Source organism: Chroicocephalus ridibundus, chromosome 10 (assembly GCF_963924245.1).
Source record: "Chroicocephalus ridibundus chromosome 10, bChrRid1.1, whole genome shotgun sequence".
Lineage (NCBI taxonomy): Eukaryota > Metazoa > Chordata > Aves > Charadriiformes > Laridae > Chroicocephalus > Chroicocephalus ridibundus.
In genome coordinates, this window is record NC_086293.1 from 7,664,278 (window position 1) to 7,683,455 (window position 19,178).

The following is a 19,178-nucleotide window of genomic DNA, read 5'->3' on the forward strand; positions in this document are numbered from 1 at the left end:
TATAAAACCCCCAATTCCCAAGTCTTTCATAAGTGAACCGCTCCGGAGAGCCAGAGGATGCTGGCAGCTTTGGCTCCGAGTAGCGGGCGGGGAGGCAGGGGCTGGCATGATGCCTTCGCCTCCCTCCCCGGAGGGAACATCGCCTCTCCTGCCAGATGGATTTCATCCTTTCCTTCTAGGCATGACTGTGTTTTGCAAGTCTCTGTTCACATCAGGCGTTTGCAGAAGTGTGGCTTTCCCGTGATGGCGTGCAGTGGCCCAGATTTCCCCTCTCTAAGCAGACAGGGACCCTTCTTCCACATCCCAACCTGGATTTCATCCCAGCTCCTCCGGGAGCGCGGCCGCAACCCTTTGAAGGCAATGTTAAAGCTCCCGCTGCGCATCGGCCCTAGATATATTCTGACACATCCCAGGGGCTGTTTTCAGGGGGATGACTCAGAGCTGTCGCCTCCTGGTACGGAGGGACAGGGCCAGGCGCGATTCCTCGCCCTCTGCTGCAGTGCCTGGCAGTGCCCGGGGCCAGCACCAGCCGCCCCGCCGGCTCCACAGGGAATCCCGAGGTGGGCGGAAACAGCGTGGGTGTCACCTTAGGCCAGCACTTCATTGGGGTTCTCCATGGGGTGCCTGGGAAGTTTTGGGCGGTGATGGGGAGCAGGTCCCCCATCCCAGCCTGTGCGCCAATCCCCTTTAACAAAATAACTACTGCCCTTTGCAGCTTTTTCTGCCATTTGTACGGTCAAGGCAACCAAAATATTAATATATTCCAATTCTGAAGATTAACGTGCTTCAAAACTTAATTCCTTAAATGCAAGTTAATCTTTCAGGACCACAGAACCTGGGAGGATGTGGTGTGGGACAGGGCGCTGCGCTCACCCTGACACCATTCCGGGATCACTGGTTAATGCCGCTAAGGCGAGGGACAGCGGGTTTCTTGCATGCAACATGATTAATATTAAAGGAAGAAAGGATTTTTAGAGGAGGTAAAACCTAATAGCTGCATCCATGGTATTTTCAGTTTTTCTAACACTGATATGAGCTAGCTGGAGGCAGCGCTGTCACGCTGAGAGGCTGGAGCCATCCATATCTCCTTTGGACGCAAGAGGGAGTCCTGAATCACGAAAAAAAGAGGTTTTAGCTTTGATCGCTGTGGATTAAAATGCTTTTCCCTGCACTGAAAAAACACTGGTCATCACTTGAAGGCCTTCGGCATGTTTTGCTCTCCAAATCCGTGGTAAATCCAGGAGTGTGGATTTTCCCCATTTGCCAGGTCAGCTCGCTAGTTGGGTGAAGTGAGTCCCGGTTTCCTGAAGGACCGAGAATTTTCCCTGAGATCAAGCACAGCTGACAGCTACCCCTCCCCATTTTGCAGCCCCAGCTAAATGCAGAAAACGGAGGCAAATCTCCATCTGCCTCCACGCTTCTCCACACCGCGGCATCAGGATCGCACGTTCTCTCAGGCCTCGGCACCCGCAGGCACACGGCATCGGCTCCTCCGAGGGCATCAGCCGTGGCTGCGTGTCCCCCAGCAGCCCGTCCCCGCCATGGGCTTGGGGACAGCCAGCGGAGGGGACAGGGAGGTCCCAAAACCTCCTGTTCCCATGGCTCACGGGGGACATTTGCTGCTGGATGGGGATATTTTGGGAGGCATGCCTTTCCTGTATTACCCAATTTAATTAGGCACTGTATAATCTTTCTAATGTGGCTTCCGGGGGGGGAAACGTGGGAGGTGGAGGTGACACAGTGGCATGTGTCCAGCCAGGACATCCAAATACTGCAATATATCAGCAAGGTCCTGCCAAAACCTGGCTGAAAGGGCTTGCTCCTTCCCGTATCAAAAGTCACGAGGAAACCTCCAGCTGCCCCAAAGCAGGGCTGGGGCTGGCTCCAGACGTGCCAGCCTCGGGCTCGGCAGCGTCCCCATCCCAAGGCATGCAGGCGAGGCATTCCTGCGGGAACGGGGATGGGCGTGCGGGGCTGATGGTGGGCTGGTCACATCCCCCGGGGGCGGGCAGCCCCCTATATCAGCCGGGCTTGCAGGGGCAGCGCCAGCAGAGTGTGACCGTAACGTCCCCCGGCCCCTCGCCCACCCTCTCCAGCCATGGATGACATTTATAAGGCAGCGGTAAGTGTCTCCCTTTGGGCCTGTGGTTTTGGGGGGGGGTTAAAGGGGTTTTTTTGGGTTTTATAGTGGATTCCCTAAAGCTGTGACAGAATTAATTCAATGGAGAAATGCCAAATAAGAAATAATTTTAGGGTGGCAACTTTTAGTCAACATCATCATCCAGGACACAGACCTTTCCCACTGATGGCTCTGAAGGTTTCACACTCTCCTCGTAAGTGTGAAACTCTCAACTGTGCTGCTAAATTATTTACAATTACTCCCCTGGTTCCCCGCTGTAAGGCAGGGAGATGGCCCGTAGGTGAAGTTACAAATCTCAGCGAAATCTTGAAAGCCTAAGAGGTGGCTGCTGGTTTTAGACCAGATAAAGCCGAGCAGCGTTTCCCATGAAATGAACATTATTTTTCCAGGTTAAACCTCACCCTCCTCATTCTGGTGCTTTAAAATTCTGCCATTGCTACGTTTCCCCCCCCCTTCCTCAGCTGAATATTTTTTTCTGGAAGATTTTAAAAAAAAAAACCCTCGTCTTTTGTAATTTATTTCCAAACATCCTCCTCTGCTTTGCCACTCCTGCGGAAATGCAGAATGTGAGCTATGCTCTCGGGGAACGCAGAGCACCCTAATGGCTATTTTAACTTACACAGCTGCACGCTGCGCTCACCGCGTAAACCCAAACTATTTGGTCTGTAATAAGAACACTGCATTATTTTGTAACAACGTAGACAGACAGTGATATGCAGGTGGAATAAGGATGAAAATAGATTCTGGATTGTGTGGATTGCTACTGTGTCTCTTCCATAACTGGGCTTAAATTAAGAGCTTTTTTTTTTTTTAAATATATAGTTGATTAGGTTTGACTTTAACCAAGGGCACAAAAAAATACATCATACAAGTCCTATTTTAATTCCAAGGTTTTCAGAGGGAAGAAAGATAGTGCTTGATATGTAATTGAAGAAAAAACTCCAAATGCTCACACCTCTCCTGTCCTTTGGTGAGCCCGAACCTCATGAGATGGACTCACCCTAGCAATCACAGTAGTGAAACGGCTTAGGAAAGCACCGAGTGCCCCAACCAACACCTCAGAAAGGGAGAAAAATATGACCTGTAAAATCAAAGAAAGCCCAGGCATCTCTAATTAAGCTTTTAAATTAAATATGTTCTCTGCAACTCCAGGCAACGGTTCTCTCCTTATTGTTTAGGGACCTCATGCCTGTAATTAGGGAGAAAGGCTGAGGTGCTTTGGAAGCCAGTGATGCCCACAGCCAAAAGGGTCTGTCCGTCTGCTGGGGCAGCGTGCTCACAGCATGGGCAGAGAGCCCCAAAAGAAAGGGTTCCCCATCCACAAGCTCCAGCCTCTCTCCAAATCTCTGCCCCAGAAATGGGCAAAAATCCACAGGCAAAGGTCATCCCTAGCTGAAGCCTGGGGACTTCAGCAGAGTTGGACCATGGAGGAATTTAGCTGAAAAAAAGGAACTGCAGCAATAGAGAACAACCCAGAAGTTCCCACCTCAGATACCAAAAACTTACCCCAAACACAGAGCCCTCAACCAGGGAAATGGGCCACGCAAAAGACCCGATGGGTTCACCATAAGGATTTTGCTGCTGGTTTGAAGGTGCGGCCACGCTGGTAAATGTGGGGCTCAAGATCCGGGCATTGGCTGCCAGCACCTTTATGGGGCACAATAAGCCTAAGCCAGGCACAGCTGAGACAAACAGCTTTTTTGTGGATCTATTCCCCAAGATTTTAACTGTAAGAAAACATTTACCCGGAAAACAAATTCAAGAACTTCAACTTCCCCTGCCTGACTTCAAATGGAAACATGGGATGAAGAAGAGAGCTGATAAAAGCAAAATAAGGCAGATTCGGCGTCACCACAGCCGCCGCAGTGCTGTGAGCTTCGTGCTTGTCTTCCCACACTGCAGCTGGGGAAACCTGTCCCTCAAATGATGCGGAGGGAAAAAGGGAATAAAGCCGCGAACAGCTCCCGTGTCCAGAGGGCATCATAAACAGCTCAAGAGACATCTCTGTAATAAAAGTGTCACTCTATAGTTATAATGCATTTAATTTACATGCAGCATAGTTCCACCTCTATCATTTCAGTAGTCAAGGAAGCTTCAAAAGTGAATATTTTTTTATTTGCTGCATGCTGATGGCATATATTAGTATTATATTTATGCCAAATTACCTACGTGCAGCCGGAGAACCCAATGGATTTTCATCTTGCCCACTCATGCCTAGATAAGGGTGTGCAAACACAAAGCTATTTTGGGAACATTTTTAGGCTCTGTTAAGCGGCACTAAGAACAGTGCCAGGGACAAGTGTCCAGATAAAGGGCTGCGAGCATAAATACCAAAGCCTGGGAACAATTGGGGAGCTCGTCTTTATCTCCAGCACTTCTCTTGCCCAGGCTTATAAATAGCGAATGCACCAAGAGGGTCAGGTTACCCAGTGGCCGTGGACATCGGCCGAGGGAGCACTGGCTGCCCTCCCTCTGCCCAGACAATAGCCACGAAGGGCTGGCAGCTGCCGGGGCCACAGTGGGCTTGGGTTTCCTCCTGCAATGGCAATCCTGCCGCCGTCCCTGCCGCTTTCTGACTCAAAAGTCTTTACCTCCTGGCGTGTGGGGAATGGGATGAGGCTCTCTGCCCGCTTCCCGCAGGCTCTGCCCTGCTAAGAAAAAGCACTTTCCAGCTGGCTTTTGCAAAACCACTCCTCTTTGGGGCAAAAGCATCAGGCTTCCCTCAAACACAGGGTGCCACAACCCGGGGTTGAAGAGTGACCAAACCATGGTGGGGATGGGCATTGGGGATGGCTCACACGGGGCACTGGGATGGTGGTAAGGAGATGTTCGTGGGGTCAGGCACCCTCTGCATGGGACAGAGGTAGTCCTGGCAGGGGTCGGGTCTGGCCAACTCCAGAGAGGCTGTCAACCAGCCTGGGAGGGAAAAGTCAGCATTTTAATGGATGGTACTGAAGGGGCAGTTGGACACAGTGGTGGGGTCAGCAATTTTAGATAAGCAGCACCTGCAGGCAGGAATGAAGCCAAAGAGAGAAATGCACTTAAAGAGGCACGATACAGAGCTGATGGATTCCTCCTTGCTCTCCTCATTGATTATTTTAATTAGTTCATGTTAACTAATAAGCTCCCACTGATCGTCTGCAGGGAATGAATTAGGGTAGGGTTTGGGAACAATCTGCCAGCCCGTTTTGGCTAACACCTAATGGCTCCATGGGACATTTCTTCGGGGAGATACCCAAAACATGCTAAAGGGAATAGCAGCTCCCTTCTGAGGCAGGAACCTTTGTAATAAACATTGACTCGGGTGGAAACAGACCAGCTCTTAATGTTCCAGATAGCGCAGAGAGTTTCCTGACTCTAGGGCTGAAAAACAAATACCAGGGTTGGTCTTGTCCGCCTCTCCCTCCCCAGGGACCTCGCCAGCACATCCCACCTCTGACCTGGCCTCAGCCCACACATGAGCAGCCCTCAGTAGCCCAGCCGTCCTGCTGCGAAGCCTCCCGACAGCAACAAATTATCCCCAAAAGGTTGACGGAGACAAATGCTTTTCCCAGTGGGTCTTCCCTGCTCGTGCAGAGGCTAATTCTGATAGATGTGGCCACTCTAGAGAAACGCTGCCCACTTCAAAGGAGTTAGGAATATTTTTTTTTCTAAGGGGGAGACTCTCTTAGACTACAAAAAGTTGTGGTGTCAAAACCCCACTGGTCATATATCCTGTAGTCCATGAGGGTGACTGTTGTAAGGCCTGGCTGACCTTTACAAAGGCTGTTAAACAAATAACGTTACCTTTTAAGCATTAGTGATGCTGAGGAGGAAAAATTACTTGGTCTCTGTATTTTTTCTTACAGGTTGAGCAGCTGACAGAAGAACAAAAAAATGGTAGGTGCATCTTTTAACTTGACACTGCAGCTTAACGAGGAACTCCCCAGCCGGCAGCCCAGCCTGCCTCGGCAATTACACCCCTGAAAATGCTTTGGCCAGACTGGTCCGGGACGAGCCCCCTCTCCCAGGGCTGCCCGCCTGCAAGGTTGAGGTATGGGGCAAGACCCTCACATCTCCTCTCCCTTCTCTCCCCAGAGTTCAAGGCTGCCTTCGACATCTTCGTGCTGGGGGCGGAGGATGGCTGCATCAGCACCAAGGAGCTGGGGAAGGTGATGCGGATGCTGGGGCAGAACCCCACCCCTGAGGAGCTGCAGGAGATGATAGACGAGGTGGATGAGGATGGTGAGAGATTTGGGTTTCTTCCACTCTGCCAAGCACCACAGGCATGGGGGGAACGGGGCAGGTCGGGAGCGCTCAGCATCTGCGCAGCCGCTGGCAGGATCCATGCTGGGGACAGCCACAGCCTGCCAGGAGCGACCTGCAGCGCTGTGATTTTTAAGGACACTAAACACCCACCAAACTTCAGCGTGGCTCCTTTAGAAAATTTCCAGACAAAGAGAAACTATAAAAATTATTATTCCTATAACGATCTTGCTTGAGCTGATTTTGGGGGCTACTCTGAAATTGTACATATCCATTTAAAAAACAAAATATAGGCTGAATGCAGCAACCGCTGGTTCAGAAATGCCACAGTTACAGGATTCTGTCATCAGGAAAGTCTTTCACTGCTCGAGTATACACACACACAAATAACTGCCAATATTGATTAAATCAGTGTACCAGTGGTCACACATAACAAAATCCACTGTGTGCAAGTTGGGCAGAAATACCATACTAAGTAACTGGAAAATAATCAGGCAAAAAAGGAAAAATAGCTGTAGTACTGTACTGTAGTGCTCATGCAAAACTACACTGCACAAATACCCACCTTCTGGAACTCTTATTGTTAACACCTAGATGAGATGGACACATATCCATGCTCCATAGCAGGAATTTCCATTCATCAGTGCTTCCAATAGGACTTTCGGTTCATTTTGCCTTGGCAAAATGACTGCAAAACTGTAAAATTTTGGTGATGATGTCGGTCAATGGCCTCAGTCACTTATGCCAGCATCCTGAAAGCTGCCTCTTGCTGCAGGGCTGCCCTCCTGAGTTTTGGTCCTTGGTTACTGAAGGGAAGTGTGATCTCTCGGTGTTGCCTGTCCACCCACCGCAGGGCTGTCTGATGGTGTTTACTCTGCCTGCAGGCAGCGGCACTGTAGACTTTGATGAGTTCCTTGTTATGATGGTCCGGTGTATGAAAGACGACAGCAAAGGAAAAACTGAAGAGGAACTCTCAGATCTCTTCAGGATGTTTGATAAGTAAGGGCAGCGATGCAGCACGGTGGGGTGGTGGGAGCGGTGCAGCCACCCCGGTTCCCCCTCCCCAGCATGTTGGTCTGCTTCTGAGATCTTCCATCCTTGCACAGAAATGCCGATGGCTACATCGACCTCGAGGAGCTGAAGATCATGCTGCAGGCAACGGGAGAGACCATCACCGAGGATGACATAGAAGAACTGATGAAAGATGGAGATAAAAACAATGATGGCAGGATTGACTATGACGGTAGGAGTCTTTCTTGCGTGCAGTTTGGTTGTGAGTCCCTGGGCAGCTCCTGTGATCTCTGTCGCCTTCAGGGATGGGTGTGAGCTCACGCAGGCAGTGCTGGGCAATACGCCTGATCACAGCTGGTGTTCACACAGGGATGAGGGGCTTCTTATGCTTGTGAAATGGTAGCAAGGGCCTGGGGCTGCCTTAACTCTCCTCATCCCGAGAAAGCCAGCCTGCACTGAAGCAAACCTGCTTTTCATCAGAGACCTGCCTGTCCCTCCTGCCCCCTAACACAAGCACCACCTCTGAAGGGCTGTATATTTGAAGGCAATGCTGCTGAAATGACCCCCAGACCATTTCCGAGCTGAGCTGATGGCCATGTCCCTCCCCAGGCACTCACCACCAGTGTTTTGGTGGCAGCTGAGAGTGACGCTGGGCTCTGGTGACATTTCCAGTGGGAGTCACGAGGAGGCCTCGCCACAGCCAGAGGAGCGGTAGCCATCCCCCCTCAGCCTCTTGCACATCGGGGATGGAAAAGGAGACAGGGCTGGGGAAAGCTGCCAAGAGTGCACTTGGCAGCTGCGCGGGTACTTCAGTCCCACCTCACACCCCTTATCTCCTATGTCTTCCCTTTGGCAGAGTTCCTGGAGTTTATGAAGGGAGTTGAATAAATCTGAGGCCAGATGACAGCCCGAATCTCCTAAACCCCTCCAGCTCCGCATCTCATCTCCTTGGCTAAGTCCCCTGGCTACCGGCATGAAGACTGAGCACTGAGAAGGGTGGCCGCTGGGAAAATAAAACGCGTTAATACTGGGTGCCTCAGATGGTTGTTCCTTGGAGGTTTAGTAAGAGCTTCACCCCGGTCACGTATTTGTGACTAATGGGTCTGCTCCTCAGGGCTACAACAAGTGCCTGCGAGCCGTGTCTGGGAAGGTGACACCACAGTTGGAGCTATAAGTCTCCAAGGAAATATTTTGCTGCCAGCTCAGTGGCAAAGCCCAGTCAACGGGGCCGCGGGTGCTCGGTGGGGAGCCGCCATGTTGCATCTCCTGACCCCTGCCACAGTGAGCGGGCTCAGGAGCTAACACTGGTGCCTGCTGGTTTAACTGGAGCATCAGCAGCATTTTAACAACGAAATGCGAATTAACAACCACTTATGCCACTGCTGAAATCCCTGGGTGAGGGACAGTCCATCTCCTCCCCGCTCTCACCATGGCTGTCCTGAATGGACACCCCTTCCTCCTCCCCACCATCCTGACGGCCACCCTGTGGCACATGCAGAAAGACGACCTGTATTTTCTTTGGAAATATGAATAAAAGCCATTGCTAAGATGGACTGGGTTCCTCCTTCCCATCTTGCCCAGCCTGGCAGGAGGCAGGCAATGGCGGCCCCACAGCACCTCACGGTTGTCCAGCAGCCCCGGGTGGGAGCCTTGCTGCAAGAACTGAAACACCCAATTTTCCCTCAGAAATCACGTCCATTTGGGCCCTGAGCAAGGCACAACCTTGCTTTGGGTCTTGGGCCCCAGGCGCGAGATGATAGCCAGGCCGAGGAGGATGAGCCGTGCTGTCCCTGAGGGCCCCGCGTGCCATCTTCTCCTGTCCCAAGGAAGCGCAGCATTCCTGCGGCATTAGCAGCTCCCCTGCACATAGCTGTCTCCTCCCATCGAATTACAGCCCCAGCACAGCTCACACATTGTGGTCGTGTTGCTAAAATCAAACGTTTACCCAAGCAAAATAAACATTGGCAGAGCAAGGCACAAGACTGTGTCAGTGCAAAGCTGGGCGATGCTGCTCTCAACCCTGGGGGAGGGTGCCACCATGCCAGTGTCCCCATGCCCACTGCACCCTCCTTCTGCCTTTCCTCCCCAAACCAGCTTATTTTTTTGCCCCTCCCGCCATGGAAATAACACCCTGAGCAGCTGTATTTGGTGTGACACATGCTCTCATTTGTAGCAATAATGAAATATTGTAATTCAGACCGAACAGGCTTGAGGTGAAAAGAGGCCTGAGAGATGCTGACAGGTGCTTGGAAGGACACGGCTGTGTCTTTCCTCTGGACAACGAGCACCAAATGTTTTGTCCAAGCAGGGCTTGTAACATCAGAGAAACCGAGGACATGAAGCCCTGTCAGCTAGAGTAGCTGATTTTTCTTAAAACCCAGGGTATTTTGGGAACACCCGTACTGCAAACATCTGTAAGACTCCTTCAAAGGGGTGTCCCTGAGGGTCCTACGCCCTTAATGCCACAGCTCCTGCTGATTCAGCAGAACTGCAGGTACACCTGAAGCCAACAGACACAGAAATGTGTTTGGTCCAACAACCCTATCACAGAAAACGCTCCTGAATGTCACTGTCTTCTGTTTCCAATGAATCCATAGCCTAGGGACCAAAGATAATAATTTTCTACCTCCCCAGTGTAGCAGCAGAAGCTGTTTCCCAGCGAGACCTGCTTCTGAGGACACAGCTGAAATGTTTTACCCCAGGCTTGGACACCTCCACAGAGGTGCAAATACCTGGGCTTCGGCCACAAGCAAAGGTGACACCAGCTCTCCCCACAGCCATGGCCATCGAGCTCACGGGCAGCCTGCACTCTCACATCACATCTCCACAGGCATCACCAACAGCCCCATTATCTCCCTCTGTCCCAAGCAGCTCCCAACACCGAACAAGGACACCTCCACTGCTTACTGATAGGCTTTGGCTCCCTAAAGAGTGAACAAGAGGAAAAAAAATACATAACTTTCCCAGCTTAACCCCCTCCCTTCAGACAACTTGGTGGCAGGCTTGGAAGAGTCCCTCTGAACCCAGGGAAAATGATGGCTGCAAAGAGCCACCCAGCCACGCGTCTCAGCTCTCCCCCCTTGGTTCAATGGCACAGGCAGCAGCAAGTCACAGCCTCGCTGTCTACCCACTCTTTTCTGAGGGCAAAACAGGAAAGGTGGTGGCTGGAGAGGAAGGACCGAGGTCTCATAGCAGCTGAAACTTGTCCCTAGAAGAGCTGATACACTGGGGACTACTTGGGCTTTTTTAGAGGAGCGATCAGGTCAGCGCGCCCTGCGTGAAGTCAGAAAAACTGCTGCAAGACCAATTTGTTTTAACACACTGACAGTTCTCCAGGAGTAAGACAGCAAATGCCGCAGGGTGAGGTGGATTTCACTGTTGGCAAACAGGGGAACAACTGCATTAGGAATGAAACACAACATGACAGGCTGGCGAGCGGGTCAGATGGCTGAAAAACCAGTAACCAGCACAGGAGCAGCCTGGCTGAAGCCTCCACAGAGGGGATGTGCCTGGAGATGTGCTAACGATGAATGAAAATCACCCCGAGGACTCCATGTATCTATGCAACTCCAAACAAATTTAGTTTTCCCTGCAGGCGTAGTGAAGCTTTGGTGCCAGAATCCTTTAAGGAATGTAACACAGGTCCACAAGCACTACTTGAAAAAATAACAATAATAAAAATAAATAAAAAGAGTAATTGAAACATCCACCCATTTTTTTTAATCTGGCAAAAAGCCACTTCCTACTCTCTAAACCAGTCCCCAGGTTTGTGTGCTCTTAACCCCCCAGCTGAGACGGAGCTGTGCTGGTAGGTGACAGCAGCCTGTGCCACTGGACGCAGCCACGGCTCTCTGGCCATTTGCTCTGCTTGCTTCCACTGGCAGTAGATTTAGCTCCTGCCCTGGTTTGCAGCTTTTGCAGCGTATTTGAGGCCTCTCTTTAGCCCTCGGTAAAACTCTGCTGTGCGAACTGACTGGCTGCAGGAGACCCGAGAAGGTTTGGTTCTCATCCCCCTAAGAAAGCTTCTGCAGCTCACCCACAGTCATGCATCTGCCACCAGAGCAGCAGCAGCACAATGTGAGCTAAGATATGTCAGATAAACAGTATTTCACCATGCCAAAGCCCCTGTTGCATAGAAACACCTGTAACAGCCCTGAAACTTGGGCAAAGCAGAACTCATGTTCTATTCACTGCTTTTTGCTTTACCACACTACTGGAAGGCGGTAAAGGGGGACAGAGCAACACGCATCCAGCCCTGCTTTTCATTTTCACTGTGAACATCAACATCCCCAGCTCTGCCTCACCTGAGCGTCTCCCATTGCTTTGATTTCTCCTCCCAGTTCTGTGCTCTTGGCTTTCAGTGCAGTCGCTCACCTTTGCCAAATGAGCTGATGCAGTATTTGGTTACGTGCCCTTTGCTCCCTATCGTTTGTGTTGGGTTTTTTTTTTTTTTTTTTAATCAAAGGGAAAAAAGGAGCCAAACTGGAACTTGATACCGAGACCTCTTAATTGCAAAGAGGAGAAATGCAGCGGGTATGACATACCACAGCAGCAAGCATGAAACGTATGGCCCAACATACAGCAGTAGCTGAGCAGAGACATTCTCAAGCTCACTGGCTTCCTGCATGATACCAAGGACTTAATCATAAGAGTTCTGAAGTTTTTAAATGTCAAAGATGACAGAGCTCTGCATAATGGGAATAGTTTCAAGGGGGCCACAGCTGCCAGTTCCATCTCCTGGGCTCCATATACGTAATCCTCCCAAAAAGGATCTTCAACCTCACTTGACCAACAGAAATCAAGACACAGAACTTAAATGATTTCACAGGGCAAGTGAAAAGAGGATGAAGACCCACCACGGGGCCACGTCAGCACAGACTCCCCTCTGCAGCTTTCCCTTCTGGGCTGGGGCAACCTCTACCACAAGAAGGGAAGTTGTGGACTGAGCCGTCACGGGGTTAGAAAACACAATAGTTGATCAATCGAAGTCCAGGCAGCGTCATGTGTGCAGGGAGCAGACAGCAACAAACCTGACACCGAGCTGTTGTGGAAGCTCGCAAAATTCCTGTCTCTTGCTACACAATGATGCCTGGATTAAGGTTACGTTCCACCGCGCTGCATTTTGTCACGCAGACGCTATTTTGGTCAGAAAGTCAGCAAGCCCTTATTTGGGAAGCTGTCCCACTGAAGGGCAGCATGAAGGGCAGCGAGATGAAGCGGCTGCTTCTGAAGGCAGGCCTGGGGGAGCTGCCTGGAGCCACGGGAAGCCCAAGTCTTCCTCTCGCCTTCTCGTTAACATGCCAACATTCTCTTCTCAGCCTGACCCTTGCCTCTCTTTCTTCCCTCAAACCGCACGCTGCGGGTGAGCTCCTCTCACAACACAAGCACTCTGGGGATGACACCAAGGGCGTTTAGAGATGAAATCTCCCATATTCCATAGAAAAGACTTAAGTGCTAGAGATTTCAAATGCAGAACTTAAAACAGGCTGGAGATCTGCACACAGGCGAAGGTGCAGCAATACAAAGTCCTCTGTTCAGAGCCTTTTTCTTTCACTCTTCTTGTCACAACACACATCTGCACCAGGCTGACCTTCACTTCCATAGCTGGACCAGCCACTCTGCCTCCTCCAACGCCAGCAGCAACCCAAGGGGATATCTCCCTATGCTAGGTCTCTCTGCCAGCCCCAGCAAGGGCTGCAGGGGGACGCAGTACAGCTCTGGGCCAGTGGCTGAGGCTGCCAGATGTGCACGCTCACCTGAACCAGGGCTATGCAACCTCGCCTTTGCAGAGGAACTCGCTCAAGCAGGGAAGGCACCAGCCACAGAGCCTGAGACCTCTGATAGCCACAGGCGCTCAGGCATCACTGAGGCCAGTGGGATTTAAGCGTCATGGATCCGTCTCTGTGTGACCTATCACTTGGAAAAACAACTCTCCAGGGAAGATTACCATCAGGAATCTCTCACTTGTTGACCTCCTGCCTTTCCCGAGGGCAGCAGGGACCAGACAACCTTTTTGTCTTGGCTATTTAGCAGAGTCTAGCTGGTGGTACAAACCCTGTGACTGTACACTCTCTCCAGCCCAGCACCCCTCCTCACCAGCACGCTGCTCTTGCACAGTGTCCTGGTTTGAGGTGAAACAGAACTTTCTGTCCAGTAATTTTACTTCTTAGCTAAGCCTCTTCTAACTCTCTGAAATTAACAGCATATTGTGCAGAAAACTGTTCATTCTCAGAGCTATAAGACCAATGTTTTTAGTTTATGCCAAGGGATGGTACACAGAGAGGCTCTTGCTTATACTTATTGCTATAACAGCCAAGCTCAGATAATGTTATTATTTGGCCCACTGGAGGGTCAGAAATGGAAAAGCGTAGAGGGCTTGCCCCTGCAGGGAGGAGGGAACGGGACTGGAGACCCAAAACTGACCAACAGGGGTACTCCATCCCATCTGCCCCATGCTCAGTATAAAGCTAGGGGATCAAAGGGTCAAGCCTCTTTCTTCAATATCCGACTTAAGGAGGACCGTCTGCTCATCGGCCTTTGATCCCGATCCGCGTGTTCCTGACTCCAGCTCTGGAATCCGGTTACCATCCGTCGCCAAGTCCAGTCTGGGTCTTCCCCAGTGCCTGCCGGTGACATCATCCTGGGAGCTTCATACAGTTTTGTATATATTGTATCTATTTCATTATTCCTTCTTTATGTTATTGTCAGTATTTCACTAAAGTAGTTTAGTTCCTTCTAAACTCGTAAATCTCTTTCTCTCTCCTCCTCCTCCTCTCCTTTGAGCGAGAGGTGGCGGGGAGAGCATCTATCTCGTCATCAGCCAATTTGGCCTAAACCACCACATTCAGCAACTACGCTCTTTTGGCTGACAAACATCACTCTCCACAACAGTCCAAGAGATGCGCAGGCAGGAGTCAGACAGTTGGGGGTTGCAGACTTCCCTCAGACGTTAAAAGCCCTTAACTCCTGAGTTTTAAGTTAGTAAATCTCTTTATATTGCTTGGTTTAGGGCTGGGTGGTATTTTTAATCAGTCAAAACCAACTGGGAATTGCAGAGTGGGAAAAGTGGGAATTGGGAAGAGACTTGTGAATTACAGCCATGAAGAACTTAAACTACTTACCCTGTTTCAAAATAATATTGTATTTTGGTAATTGGTTGAACTATTAAAATAAAGTCCATTACACTAATTGGACATTTCATTTGAAAAAAAAATATATTTTTTTTTTTATCCAGAAAGCATTTTGCTGCTATACTGCAAAGGAGGAAGATACTTGCAAACTTGCAGCCCTTGTGTCGATTCGTGGATTTACACCACCAGGTGGACAAGCGCTGGAACTGCAACTTCAGGAACAGTTCTCTGCATTTCAACAGGTCGCTCATTTCAGTGATAAAAAAGGGCCTCTTGAACCAGCTTTGCTGGCTTATGGGACCTGGAGAGTGAAGTCATCTCCTCATCGACAGAAGGACAGCAGTAACAAAATCCTGTCACAACACCTCTCAGGCTTTGGAATGTTACTCCCCTGATCTCACCAGTCAGCACATTTCATTCCAGTAACAGGAAAAAGCGCGTACCTGATGAAAGATCTCCACTAAAATACAGTAACTATGAAAAATACGGATATTTTATATAGTCCTATAACCTTATGCATTCACATGGTAGCTCCATTGACACTTCAGTACTTTCAAGTATTTCAGAGTACAACACACCATTTCTAACACCAATAACTATGAACTCTAACACCATAGCCTCGGTACCTTCCCACTTTTCAAGATTTCCAAAGCTCTAACTGTAACTACCTTACCTGGACAGCAACGCAGCAGACATGTAACAGCCCCTGGAAATCTCATCTCGATATAACAGCACGAGGAACTATCACAAAAATTATGGTACGCAAGAACTCTGAACATGTGTGCCTAAAGCAAAAATAATTTTACTTGATAGTATTGAGTACTGTCACCTCAAAGTCCAGGCAACACTGTCTTCAATTTATAGGAAAAGAAACAAGTCAGTTTTTGTTTAAATTTTAAAGCCTCAGTCAATAACCACTTCACAACTTGAAAAGCGACTTCAAGCTACTACATGCTCATGATGTGTACCAACGATTACAGCAGAACTGCACTGAGGATGGAGCAGCTGTTTTACTTCGTGTGTGTGGAGGCTGACGGTATTAACACAAAACCTTTCCCCAACTCCAGCTGGCATCCAGAATACAACCCAAGCAAGACTTTTGGATGGTTCTCCTCAAATTCAGGAGGTGAAGGCTTTGTTACATGCAATTTTATTTTTACAAAAATGCTGTAATATACATGCCAATAGGAAAACTGGTTCTTTTGACTTAAACCACGTCACTCCTTTTTCTGCTGAGCAGCTTGCTTTGCATTGTTGGCCTGCATCTTCTTCAGCCCCTTTTTGTTGTGTTTCTTTGCAAATCTCATGTTCCTCAGAAACTTGGGATCAACCTATAAGGAAAAAATAAGCCATGTTGTAGAAGGGACGTATGTAAAAATCATATATATCTCCAGATTGTCCCGATTATTCCCAAATGCTGGCTGTGATTAATTCAGAACTTTTCTCTGATTTATTAAAACAACAAAGTTATTTTAGCCATCTGTAACCATCCTTTAACTAGCTATTTTCCTAATTTCCATAAACAAACCAAACAACCCACCCAACACCCCAGAAATAAACACACAGAAAGAATAGCATAAGTTGAGTAAAGCTGTAACCAAGACAAATTTGATTTCCATGTCACAATACATTTCGGATCTGAAGCACCACAAACCAACATTGGCAAGTGAGTCCAAACACACATAATCCTTGGGCAAAGACCAATGGTGTTTCCTCAGGTCTCTCCTTTTTACGTTAAAGGACAAAAGTGACAGCATACAGAAGAGTTGCTCCCCAGTTTTTGTCAGCTAATGGCTGGCTAACGCATCCCGTCATGAGTAGGGCCAATTCTCAAAATTATCACAGCTGCTGTCCCACTGAGAAACATCTATTATTTTACTGTAAATAGCATTTTAGCTGGCACACATGAGTATCGGGGTTTTGTCATCTGAATTCATACACACTCGGTGCAAGGTGACGGACTCAGACGGCTGGACTATCTGCGGGAGGGGACAGGACTAAACCCTCACTGAGCTATGCAGAAGACAAGCTTTTATGTCACATTCGAAAAGCCAATAATCACATCTCCAAAGCAAACAGAATCACAACTCTCCCCAAAGCCAAAATGTCATTTTCACTTTCAAGCACAGGAAAAGATCCCGTTATATCACTTGTCTAACCTTGGAAAAAGCAAAATGCTCTCACTTTCCTACATAGTGTCCAGAAATGCCAATTCCTCTCGTCTTCCGAGACAAATTCTCTGAATTAGTACAGATGGTAAAATAATATTAAAGGGTACAGAGAAGTAGGAGACATGGCAGGACTCAAGAGGGAGAAAAGCTATCTAACGGACACGTTTTTCATTTCACTGGAAGCAGCAGTTAGTGACACCCACCTCAGCAGGACAGAAACAAAACTGGCTAATAACTAAAAAGCAGTTTTATAGACATACATGTAGGTTAGAAATATCACAGCTGCATGTAAGATAAGCAAAAGAGAAAACAGAAACCCACACTGGTTCTGACCATCTGAAACACAAGCTCCCATCTGCAAAAAATAAGTCAGTCAAAATAATACAAACACTAGACTTCTCATGGTTAAACCTCAATGGCTTAAGAGCCTGGGAATATCAATAGAAATACTCACCCCTTTGAGAGACTCATATCTATGGGACCTGGGTTTCTTGATGCCATTTCTGTGCCACTTACGGGCTATGTGGAAGAACAGAAAACAATTTAAATTACCATTTCTGTCATTACTAAATAGCTGCATCAGCTTTCCTTTAAGTCCAGCTGACCCTATCAAAATTACGTGGAGTAAAAATTTTCTAACCCTTCTTATCCAAACTAGAGGCAAATTAAGAAAGCAGCTCTATTCTCATTCCTCTCCACACCGTGTCCTCAGCACTGTATGAGTTTCTAATACAAGGATTTCAGGCTCCTCAGTAACTAAGAATATACCAATAGTGACATCACTAGCACAATAACAGGCCTCAGTCACCAAGAAGTTCAAGCACGTGTGTTTAGCATTAAAAGACACCATTGCTCACTGTGCAGGACCAAGCAGCACCTACCCATGAATTCTGCCACTTTACAGCATGGCAAAGCATCACAGGCTGAAAGCCATTGAGTAACATGCTCAGTTCAAACACATGAATCACACAACGGTTTAGGCTGGAAGGGATCTTAAACATCATCTAGTTCCAACCAATGCTTATTTTTTTCTGGTTACATATTATTTTTATATCGAGCCCAAACAAGTCCTGACTCTTGCAGAGCTCTCTTTTCATCAGACACACCATTCCATAGCAACGTACCGCTGCCTCCTTCCCTCGGGAGCTTATCCTGCTGCAAGAAGCAGAGGAAGACGGGGCTGCCATAGCTGAGGGGGTCAAAGCAGCCGGTCAAACCCCTCCGCGGGGCGCAGCCCTGGGCCTCCCCGGCGACGCGCCCCCTTTCGCCTCCCTCCACCCCCCACGTCCCCACCGAGCCCGGCTTACACTGGTTGTGCGTGGTGTGGTTCTTGGACTTGGCCATGGCTGCACCTGCGGGAGAAGGAGACACCCCTCAGTCGGGGAGGGCCAAGGTGGCGGTGGCGGTACCAGTACCGACCCCGAGCCCCCGGCCCCCCAGCCTCCCACCCCACCACAGCCCCACGCCCGGCCTCTCTCCCTTCCAGCCCGGCGGAGTCGGGTCAGGCCCGGGCTCAGCCCAGATGGAGCCGGATAGCGCGGAACGACACTCACCGCTGCCGCCGCCGCCGCCACCGGAAGAGAAGGGCGCACCGCAGGGGCTGCCGGGAAGTGGCGCTGGAGGACCGGAACCCGGCGGCGCTCCGGTGCGCAACAGGCACCGCCAGCAGGGAGGTTCCGCCCAGCTCCTGCTCCCCTTCCCGCACCCCCGGGCTACGCCGGCCCCTCTACCGGCCCCAGCGGCTGCCGCCTCCGCTCCCGCCCCGGCCCTGCAACACCTGAGCCCCTGCGGCCTGGCGGGGCACGGTCCCCCCACCCACGCTGTCCCGCACCAAGCTGGTCCCCCCACCAACATGGCCTCCCCCTAACATGGTCTCCCCTGGGCCCAGCCCGGCCGTGCTGTGTCCGACTGCACCTGGCTGCGCCGGCCTGTGAGCTTAGAGCCTCACCACCGCAAAGTGCACTGACCGAGACTTAGGTACTTTAGTGTCTGAAAGACACTAAAATGATGACAGAGGTGGGCAAATGAAGCGGCGTCTGCCCACGGCGCGGTTGCTTGGCGAAAGCGCCAGCCAAGCCAGAGCACTCCAGCCATTTTCCTTCAATGGCAGCAGGCCCGGATGGAGTGGGTCCATCCGCCAGCGGCCGAAGGTTGGTGCTGAGTCTTGTGGCGGCTCCCACTACCCCAAACGCAGGGGGACGTGCGGGACGGCTGTCAGGGAGCCCTGGCACCAGCTGCACTGAGACGGTGGTGATCTGTGGTTGTGGACCAAGGCATCTCCCACGGGGAAGTGCAAAAGGAGAAAGGGGACCCAGAGGCCAGGCTGGCCCAAGCCCGTTAGGGTCTGTCTGTGTACGAACTGCAGCGTTTCAGTCTGGGGCTGATGTACGTTTATAGAATCATAGAATGTGTTGGGTTGGAAGGGACCTTTAAAGGCCATCTAGTCCAACCCCTCTGCAGGAAGCAGGGACATCTTCAACT

The 19,178-nt window shown here is 50.0% G+C and overlaps 1 protein-coding gene and 1 long non-coding RNA gene across 2 annotated transcripts; one reads left to right on the plus strand and one right to left on the minus strand.

Annotated features, from left to right (window-relative positions):
* The first annotated feature begins 1,924 nt into the window (after positions 1-1,924).
* Positions 1,925-8,435, plus strand: TNNC1 (troponin C1, slow skeletal and cardiac type). The gene is made up of 6 exons (XM_063348218.1): positions 1,925-2,122; positions 5,989-6,019; positions 6,218-6,364; positions 7,270-7,384; positions 7,492-7,628; positions 8,253-8,435. Exons 1-6 carry the CDS (start codon positions 2,099-2,101, stop codon positions 8,282-8,284), a joined length of 486 nt encoding a protein of 161 aa, XP_063204288.1. The 5' UTR covers positions 1,925-2,098; the 3' UTR covers positions 8,285-8,435.
* Positions 8,436-15,296: 6,861 nt separating this feature from the next.
* On the minus strand, positions 15,297-18,298 carry LOC134521673 (uncharacterized). Its single transcript, XR_010072827.1, has 4 exons — positions 18,251-18,298; positions 18,005-18,049; positions 17,152-17,216; positions 15,297-15,857 (listed from the first exon to the last, which is right to left on the minus strand). It is a non-coding gene; the product is annotated as an uncharacterized LOC134521673 (long non-coding RNA).
* Positions 18,299-19,178: the final 880 nt, after the last annotated feature.

Bases quoted from the DNA above. Each gene is read 5' to 3' on its own strand.
- TNNC1 (XM_063348218.1), top strand. From the start codon at position 2,099: ATGGATGACATTTATAAGGCAGCG. The intron at 7,385-7,491 runs GTAAGGGCAGCG...ATCCTTGCACAG, and splicing joins CTCTTCAGGATGTTTGATAA to AAATGCCGATGGCTACATCG. The intron at 7,629-8,252 runs GTAGGAGTCTTT...TCCCTTTGGCAG, and splicing joins TGGCAGGATTGACTATGACG to AGTTCCTGGAGTTTATGAAG.